Source organism: Ruditapes philippinarum, unplaced genomic scaffold (assembly GCF_026571515.1).
Source record: "Ruditapes philippinarum isolate M1 unplaced genomic scaffold, ASM2657151v2 ctg3076_1_1_1_1, whole genome shotgun sequence".
NCBI lineage: Eukaryota > Metazoa > Mollusca > Bivalvia > Venerida > Veneridae > Ruditapes > Ruditapes philippinarum.
This window is the reverse complement of record NW_026856748.1, coordinates 102,501-113,249: the sequence shown is the minus strand read 5'-3', so window position 1 is coordinate 113,249 and position 10,749 is coordinate 102,501. Positions and strand designations below refer to the sequence as shown.

General features: G+C 32.6%; 1 protein-coding gene across 3 annotated transcripts in view; it reads right to left on the bottom strand.

Annotated features, from left to right (window-relative positions):
* Positions 1-7,173: 7,173 nt before the first annotated feature.
* LOC132747593 (uncharacterized) overlaps positions 7,174-10,749 on the bottom strand; it is an 18,792-nt gene continuing 15,216 nt past the window's right edge. Inside the window, exon 6 of one of the 3 annotated variants that reach the window (XM_060737015.1) lies at positions 7,174-8,902. In XM_060737015.1, the coding sequence (XP_060592998.1) occupies positions 7,254-8,902 (1,649 nt within the window). In that variant the 3' untranslated portion in view covers positions 7,174-7,253. The remainder of the gene's footprint in view (positions 8,903-10,749) is intronic. The other 2 variants (XM_060737013.1, XM_060737014.1) reach the window with 2 other exon arrangements.

Sequence of the window (10,749 nt, the reverse complement as noted above, 5' to 3'; positions counted from 1 at the left end):
CAAACATATCGCGAGATTTGTGAATATACCGGTACCGTGGAGTCACCGGTATCATGGGGTTCGAGTATATATATGTTAATGCTACGATTTTTATAAAAGATAATAGCAATTTATGCCAAGGTGGTCACACTATAGCTCAAAGTAAACAAGTTCTAAATAAATAAATAAACGAAAAATCGTTTTCCTGATAGTGCTGTAATATGGGACCCATATGGGTCCAATATGGGCGTACCCAAATGGACTTGCCCATATTGGTCCCATATAGGTCCAATATGGGCATACCCATATGGGCTTGCCTAGATATAGCCCATATGGGTCCCATATATGCATGTTTGCTGGGGTAGTATGTACGTGTAAATATGAGAAAATTATTGCGTTCATCAAGATGTAATACATAGAGGGTAAACGGTAAGGAATCACGTTACTTTTATGGTAACGAGCACAGACAATATGGCGGCATAACCACCTCGTTTCACATGTATTTTTCAGGTAATTCTTTATTATATCCCTTTTAATTACGTACGAGACCTGTTGCAGCCTACGCGGAATAACGAAATATTGTCGACTAAACCTTTTTTCCACCCCTGTGCTTATAGCTTTTACAAACACTCAAAAATCCAACGGGAAATTTCAATGTGGGTAACGGACACGGGTACTTTTATTGTTGATATGTATGTGAACAAGTTCTAATACTTTGTGTGTCCTCCCATGGCTTTAACAACTTGTAAACACCTGTCTCATGGTTATAACGTAGTTTTTCATTAAAGCTTGTGGAATATTTCTCCACTTTCTCTGAGTTCCAGCAACTCCTGAATCCCAAGTCACCAGATCTAAACATCACACTTGTCGGCTGAATTGAACAGGAGTGTAAGAAAGCAACCAGAACCCCTCGCAATTTATTGGAACTCGAGCAAGCCCTTGTTTAAGAAAAGATAACAGTTACTGTGAGGCAGAGGTGTTTACGTTCTCCTAGCCAATTGGGAGGACATACAAAGTGTTAGAATTGGGAAAAATAACATATTTAGGGGGAAATTCATAGACTTTTTAAAATTTTTTTTACGATTTTTACATATTCTGTTTTTTTCTTTTTTACATACCCTTTTTTGGGGTTTGTTATTTTTCTTTTTTTTCTTATCAATGTATTGTAAAAATAATTTTTAAAGTAGTAAGTTTGATTAATTGAATTTTGTTGGTTAAAATTTTAAAACAAAATAAATTAAAATCCCCTATTTATCCCAAAAAAATTAAGTTGGGTTTATAAAAGTCTTGGGGTTTTGTATAAAGTGAATTTTGGGAAAAAAAGTTTCATTTTCCCCGAATTAATAAAAAATTTAAAAACAAAGCCCAACCATTAAAAAGTGGTTTTGTTTTTAATTTAGCCAAAAATTTTGTCATTTTTTTCATATTTTGCAGTTTAAGGGAAAGGGTTCCAAACCAAATACGGGGGACATTCTAATGACCAAAAAAAGCTTTCTTGACGGGACCTTTTATATTTTTTGGGTAAAACAATTTGAACCCGAGCAAACGGAAACTCGCGGGTTTAGATTTTTAAAAAATTCAAAAAATTTTATCGCTATTTTGGGAAAAAATAAAATACCATTCTAAAAAAATTTTTTGTGGGTTTTTTCCCCTTTTTGTTTTAGAGTTGGGAAAACTTTGCGCAAATTGGGACCTACAAAACCCCAATACATAACCTGGGGGTTATTTTAATGAATTAGTGCATTGGGGAATGTGAATCAAAACCAAACAACTGTCATGTTCGATTCCTGGAAGAGGTTTGCAGGCCACTTTTGCTGTGTAATTGTAACATAGAAATCTATTTCTACGGGTTCATTGCATGTACCTCTTGTCTGGCTGAACAGAATTATCAGGTCCTTTACGAAAGCTATAACTTGCTCCACGCTTGCGCAGGAACGAATGCGGTGTTGAACAGTTGCTCTGGGTTGAAATTTAAAGGTAGCCTTTTTCGCGATCCCCAAAAACCAGCACCCCTACCTCCAAATTGAACATGAATCTTAACATGATGATCGGCTAAAAGGCATTTTGTATTGAAAATTAAATTGTGTTAGTTGATTAATCAACTAGCTTGGTTTATAGAATGTTTTCTGGACGATGTGAAAATTAACAAAATACACGTAGATTACAACGCACAAAAGGATATTCTAATTAATAAGTTTTTTAAGTTTTGATTTGGAAAATTTACCGAGCACTGTGCTATATTATTGTTTAAAATTTTTAACATTTAAATTCAATTTATTTTCAATCTTTCGACGGTCTTGGGAATGTTAATGACTGATCGTAAATTCACAATGTATGCATTTTATATATTTTTATCTATTGAATAAACTGATTTCGTAATTATATATATTTTTTTAGAATGTATTTAAATCACATCGGAATAAGCTATAAAATCTTGATTTACAAAATATTTGTACATGCATTATTTTTTTTCATTAATAAAATATGTCCCTTATTTTCATAATTCAAGATATTGATACTAATGAAAATTTATTCCTGGACACTTTTGTACTTTGGTCTTTTTAGTTTACATCAATGTTTAACCAAAAGTCTGTCGATTGTATAATGTAGTAATAGACGGTCTACCATCGATGGTCTTTGGGGACAGGGGCCCGACGAAGACCAGAGACCGTCTGTTAGTAGACCCCATCCTTCGAACACGAGCACAGAATCTTTTGAACAATAAATAGATGTCATTGGTATCACTTTTAAAAAGCATTACTATTGTACATTTTGCCTGTAAAAGTACATTCTTTAAACATTTTTTAATACGAAAACCGTGCACGGGTTTTAATTGAAGTATTTTAAAGTTATGAAATACACGTTTAAGTAATTTAAATCTTAATTAAAGTCGTGACAGATAGTTTGTTTTTATTTTGAGCTAAAAACTTCGTGTCGGTGGTTGGAACCCTTCTCTTTCAGTGTGAAATACACCAACTGAATATGTTACGGTTGATTTATTTGTTATGTTACGTGTTTATTTTTTGTACTTGAAAGTAATTTCCTTATCCTTTTAGATTATTAATTGTGTTCCCTATTGACATGCTGCCACCATAGTGCAGTAACGGGTAAACTCCTCCTTAATTTTATTCGGAGTTAACACATTACTGCTCTAAGGTGACTACGTGACCTTTGAAACATATCTATGTGAATTGCCACTAAGATAAAGAGAAGTAACCCTTTTGGCGATAATTATTGTAAAATAGTGAAGAAAGACAATATTTGTCATTCTTAGTCTAAGTTACTCGGGGTCATAATTATAGTTGGCCTACTATATTTCTACTTAAGTTGTTACCTGACTTTATGTGTTAAAAGATATGTTGACGTTTATAATGACACAAAGCTAAGATCACAAGCTTTTCATTGGTGTATGAATTTTGAAAATCGGACAATAAATCGCAATAAACTAGAAGTATAGAAAATACGTTATTTGTATTGTTTTAGCAATAGCAAGGTCGATTTTACTCTTTATTTACCTTTGCTTTCATTCGATATCCCTTATTTACGTAGTATATATAGGAAGTGTTTAGTTGTGTCTTCCTCTGTATGAACCTTGGAAATTTGCTGTTCAGATGCAAGTTGTATCACCAAACATTCATCAGAAACATCTCATATGTTTTCAGTGCAAAATCTCTAGCATAGATATTTACCGATTGTCCCCCTTTTAAACGTTTTTTTTGGTAAGATATCTGTCATATGTTTGCAACAAATCACACCTGGTGTGTCAAAGAAAAGCAGGCGAATTCTAAACAATTCCAGTGTGTAAAGGAAAGCAGGAAAATTCTTTAACTTAAAATTATAATGCTTTGTAGGCTCAAGCTGGATTTTGTTTCACCATAAAACAACTGTGAAGAATTGAATGTCCTGTCTTTGTGAGACATTTGTTTTCATCAGTTATGAATCTAATTTATAACTATCATCTATTATGGTGAAATAGATTGTTAGAAAATATACCAATCGACCAGTGGTACAGTGGCTTTAAATAAACAACAAAAACTATTAACAATACTCTTGATTTTATTATGACAAATTTGCAGTAAAAAACATTCTGCCAATCATCCAACTCTTTATCAAATAAATTGCAAAACATGCTGCAATAAGAAACATGCATATGAAATTGTAAAATAAAAAGAACATATTTAAAAAAAAAAAAAAAATTCATTCGTTTGTAAATCTCAGACACAGTCTCTTTGTTAAGGAACAACTCCCCGAACTCTCCACTATTTAATTATAACATATGAAGTAAAATCCCAAACCAAACGTATAACCGTTAGTGATGAGATGATTTCATATTCCTTGGCATACAAGACAATAAGTAAAACATGTTCTCCATTATCTTTATAATGAACAGTTGTATCAATACTTGCATTCCATACAAATTCTTAACTCCATTATACACGTTTGAAGGGAAAAGGAAATACATGTAGGTTAAAATCATGATTACCATATTTTTTGTGTATTTAATGTCCAGAACACCACTTTTGATTATACGTTTAGGATTTTAATATATATTGGAATATTAGAGTAAAGGTATGTGGTTTCGTTATCAGTGATTATAGATTTTCCCCATCTTAATCATGATTTCATCCTAAAGTAATCATTATTTAACAAATCCAAAATTGCTTTTTGCTTTGTTTCTATCCAAAACACTCGATGAACAGAGAAAAAACACAGAAATAATCTAAATGAAAATACATTGTTGCAGTGTTTTAATTGTTTCCATACTATTGTTTCAGAAATAAAGTGCTAATTTCTGTATAATATATACGCGTACAATTATATACTATGTTATACATGTATATCATACTAATTTTCCTTATATAATTTATTTTATGAGTTCATCAACAGACTTCAGCACGTTTCATTAAATAATGATAAATGCATGCTTAGACATTTCACATTATAGAAAATTATATTTGTTTTTGTGAAAGGCTGGCGTTTATAGGACAGATGTTTTTTTAATAGCATGACTGACTTCTCACTTCCCCTAGAAGCGTGCACGTCGCTGAGAAGGCACGTGGAAGAATTGAAGAATTATGATGGCGAAAAAGAGCAGATTTCGAACTGTGGATCAGCTGCCGGTGTCCTGACTATTGCCAAGGGGAGTGGCCCTACAAAGTAGGCAGAGTCGACGGGGATGATGTACTAGGGTGCCTGAGCCCCGTGTACGAATGACGGCTTGAACGGCAGGCACTTAATTTGATTGACACCAATAGCCCTTTTACGGGCTACCTCCTTTTCTCATATTTTCACAGGTTACTGTACATTTAGGTTCTCATTGACCGCCGTATGGTGACCTACTATTGCCTTAAAATTGGCTAATACTCCGTGGAAATTGCATGGAGGTAAATAATCACCACTTTGTGCTTCAAAATTAAGTCTTTAATGGCATGACTGGTGACCATAAGTCCATAAATTGGTTAGATATTTGGCATGAAAAATTGTGCAGTGGACCTCTACCAAGATTGTTCAGATTACAGAACTGGAGTCAAAATTGGCCTCGCCCGGGGCGGTGTAGCCATTAATTTTAATTTTGAACATTCTTTTTTTTTCTAAAGGGGTGCGTACTTGAAAGCGTATGCTGCTTTTATGCATTTGCGGGCGGATGGACCTTCATTACATACATACATACATCTTACATCCATCCATCCATAACATGACTGTTAACGTAGTATATTTCTGAGTAAAATCACACACAAACTGATGTCAAAGTTTTCTTATTTCTCAAACTTACAACGAATGAACAGTCTCTCTCAACTGACAAAGAACGAATTCTGTTATACATTAAACAATTGAAATAAAGTCTTTATATTATATCAATTAAAGGGACATTTGTATGGTATAAACAATATCAAACAGCAGTTTTCAAATTTAAGGGTTCAGTATATACATATTGTAAGTATAAGATGTTTACACCTTTGTAGCAGATAAATAAATTAAATGTCTTATTAATAATTATGTCCCACACTGAGACAACACATTCACACATCTGCAAGTACGAAAAAATTACTGTCTGTTTTGATAAATATTCGATGGAAAAGTATCCAATAATATAATATTGGACACTTATTTAGTAAATATTGGAAAGTATCTTTATCTGTCTGTACAACTAAAATACATTAATTACAGATACATTTACAATAAAATATGACATTACAATCATGTTTTGCCTGATCACAAATTCTCAAGTAAGCAAATTATCTTCACATAATTGGACATGCATTAACAATCAGACACAAAGCAATTAGATGTTGACAAAAAAGGTTCCTCAAACAATATAATACTTAAAATCCCTTCCTCATCAGGAAAGATAAACAATACAAAATATGATTTTAAACACAATACATGTGTTAATTACATTATATTTGTATGAACTCAATAATTGTAATTGTATGACTAAATATCACAACCTTGTTCAATGTTTGTCTAAATGAAAACAACCATGTATAAACTAAGACAAAATCAAAACAAGTGATATTTTAGCGCAAATTGATATATTTCTGTTCGAAAAGTTGACTAAATATTTCAATGTTGGCCCATGAAAATCTGCAGACTATTAGTATGTTATACATGTACAGAATTATTGTTAAACCTACTAAATTACCTTTAGTAATAATGAACAAAAGTCAAACTAAATTAGTTTATGTGTATAAACAAATATATATGCTCGTCAAAACCATCTTATCATTCTTCTGTTAATAAAAAGAAAGAATCAATAGCATGCTTTGTTATTCTTAACCAATGCTCAACTTTATTTTCCCATACATGTTCAAAATGTGTTCTATATGTCCATCTATATACTTCAATATATACTGATTTATGCCTCACCCCGTACTTAATATGTCCTCCTTGAATACATCTTCAATGTAACTCAATATATACTCAATACATGCTTAACTTATGCTCAAATAATAATAATAATAATAATAATAATTTTTTTAATCAAACATCAAAATGTATTCTCAACATATGCTTCAAAGGATTTAGTATATTCACATGACACTAATAATATTCAATATATAATGACTCAATTGCTAACACAATAATGCTTAGTAATGTTTAATATGCAAATTTAAATGAACTTAATGTGTTCAATAGTAAATCAAAATTTGTACAAATGTCAACAATGTTCAACATTCACTCACAATATGTATAGGCTCATTGTAAAATATCTTAATTTTCAATTTTACTCAAACATTGCAAGCCATGTTTTTAATGTAAAATATCCCGAACATTCATTCCATTTTTTTAGGTAAGTTTACCTTAATCTTATCTAGGATCATTCTAACATATCTCATTGTTAAAGGAAACTTGCCACCGTTTTCAACCATTTTTGGAAAGTGGTTGCTTAGCAAGAACTTCATAACTTCACTATAAACTTCACGTGGGCAAATTCTTTCAAGAATTTCCAAACCATAGCATATCGTTTCTGGCAGATTATGATTACTCACAAGATCTTGAGGTATAGGAATGTCTGACGATTCCGTGCGCAAGGTGGTTTGCAATGGGCCAAAAAAGTCAAAAAATGAAACAGTTTCCCGCCCAGAACACACTGTTTCTGTGAATAATGTTCCTAATGTCTGGTCCGCAGCAAAGGCAAACATCCATTTGTCAATATCTCTGTAGGATAGGCATATCACATGGGATATTACATCTTCTACTTGAAGTTTCTTCCCTTCTTTTAAAAGCATGTTCAGGTGATTTGTGGCTTTCTGGCATTTATCCAATGCTTCCATGTATCTGTTAAGTCTAACTATTATACTAACACCTTCTGCCACTATTGGTAAGAAGCAATGACGAACTGATGTATCAATGTCCTGTTTGAATGCATACTGTCTACTATCCTCAACCAATGTATTAAATACTTGTTTCATATCAAAACTGACTAATTTACTATCATCACATATGAAATACAGAGTTACGAATGGATGATTTTGTATAATGTCAATACATTCAATACATCGCAAAATAAATGTATCATCTTCATCTTCAGCTTTTTCCAGTAAGTTGAGACACGGCATGAAATAGTTAGGCATTTGTTTACATGTTAAACATTCTTTAAGACGATCAAGGAAAATCCAGATGCATTCCGCGAGTTCAGTTTTCCATTTCCCTTCCTCAGTTTCTTCACACAAGAAGAAAAGCACATGTTTTAATTGTTGAATTGTGAACAAATTGTTCATTACACTATTAAGAGCTATTTTTACAATAAGTAAACAACAGAGTTGGTCTTCGGACACGGCGTTTTCTTCTAATATCTCCTCAGCCTTATCAAAGGTGAATTTCCATTCAGAGCTAGGATACACACGTGTCGGAACGCATTTCGGTATTACTCGACACCCGCACACTTTGATCTCATCTATAACTTCCTGTTTTGGCCAATTAAACCTCCTTGTTCTGTTCAGCCATTCTTCCGATGCATCAGGCCATTCACACTGAAATGCTAGCTGTGTGACCTTTGATTGGCTTTCCGGAAACCAAGATGGATCATTAAGTTGTATGAGGCAATTATCTTCATCTAAGACATTCGGCCAACAAATTGGATCAACCACCTGCAACTTAGTACTCCCAGGGGAACAACGTTGGATATTCATGATCAAATCTTTTGTAGTCAATGTCTTTTTTGAAGACTTATTGTAAATTTTCGTGTCCTTTGGAATAATCAATGTTTTCACTTTTAACTTTGTACTTTCTTTGTTCTTGTCGCCAATCATTGTTATATATGTGTCTTCAATATGCATCTCAATGGAAGCACGTTTTCCGTTATCCCTGTTATCTCTGTCGTCGTTGTTACTTATTGGAAGACGATAAATTAAATCACTCATTCTGATATATTTCATTGTAAATGTCAAATGAATTTGCGGAACATCTTGCTTGTAACATTCTGGAAATAAAGTTATTTGTTAAATGTAGTTTAATATCTAATATCAGTCAAATATATTAAATTTAGTTTTGAGGTTTATTTTCATTATGAATTATCACTACTACTTTATGCTATTTTTCCAGATAAGAAATAACAAGGTGGCAATTGTCATAATTCAATGCAATACTCTTATTATAAAGAATCATCATTATTTATTTGTTATTTATGAGAACATATTAAAACAAGAGCCACTGCCTGGCGGGGGCAAATCTCGACTTTTTTCCTTTTTCTAAAAGTAAACAAATTAACGGTTTAAACAAATCTTTTAAAAGAAAATTAAATGCCAACTAAACCCCAGAAATGCTTTCATTTCTATTTTACAAAAGTTTTTATTTTTGTTGTACTTTTATAGTTGCCAAATAAAGTAACACATTGGGCGATTACTTGATCTGTAATTTTCTTCTGTTGCTTTTGTGGCAATAAGTACAGTTATAGTGATTCGGAAGTCAAGATACTACTTTGTTTACATTCTGCTATTTCTATGTCAATACAATTCACAATTATTGCTACTTTATTCAGAAACCAGTATCTAACATGTTCCGAAACCATCTATTCGTTTCTGAATGTGCCTTTAACCCATAACCTCATATAAACGTCTTTTCACGCCTCCCCCTTTTAAGGCCTAAAATGGAGGAAAAATGCCCTATTTAGACCCCAAAACTTGTGTCATCACTATTTCGGCGCCATCCCCTACAAAACGATACATCAGAGGGTGCCAGAGGGGGGATGTACCCCCTTCAACCTATGGGTTTGAAGAGGGCAGCAGCTCCCCTCCCCTCATCGCCAAGAAGATTTTGGACTTGGGAGATGCTATTTTTTAAAATTGGCCTCAGGTCGGTCAGAAGGTAACGTGTAACCAGCGCTCAAATGTCTTTGACTCTATCTCAATCTATTTAGATGTTGTAGAAGTTTGAAATCAGTTTTGATGCAAAAAAAATCAATGCAAATAGTAATTTTTGGCAATTTTGAATTGTCCCCTCATTGCCATGGTAACAGGAAATTTAAGATTGATCATGCAGTTACAAAGGCTATGGTCCAGTCAATATTTGTGCCAAGTTTGATGAATGATTAAGTATTTTTTACAGTTTCATAGCAATTTGTACTTGTAACACGAGGCTTTTCAATGAAAACAGCCATTATTCACAAAATGCTCATTCAGTAACGGCTTAAAAAAAAATAAGTTTTTCATTTTTTTGAATTTTGACAGGTCTGTCTAGTTACACGTTTTTCTTTTAAAATATGAATCATTTCCATTACGAAATGACAAAGTTAAGAAAATATAATTAAAATTCAATCAAATAATGTCAAGGTCATTTAAAGGTCAAGGTCATATCTAAATTATTCTACATGCCTGTTTTGACACAAGTGTTGGTTTGTCCACATATGAATGAAATCTGCACAAAAATAAAATTATGACAACTTAAGCAAAATTCAATACTTTGACCTTGATAGTCTAGATCATTTGAAGCTCAAGGTCAAGGTCAGTTTAACCTTTTAGAAGGTATTGTCCAAAAAGTTGGTTTGTCAAAGTATGAAACTAATCCATAATTATAATGATAATCAGTGAAAATTAAATATTTTAACATTCAAGTTTAAAGTTCTACATCAGTCAAGGTCAATTTAAGCTTGATATGTACCAAGGTCATAACCTTAAATATAAAGTTAATCCATATATAACTAACTAAGTTATACCCAGTTACAGAAAAAGACAATAACATTTCATTAATTTCACCTTTACAGTCAATGTCAATTTAAGGTCAAGGTCTCATCTTAATTATAAAACAGGGTTGTTTGGTAAGTCTTGTTTT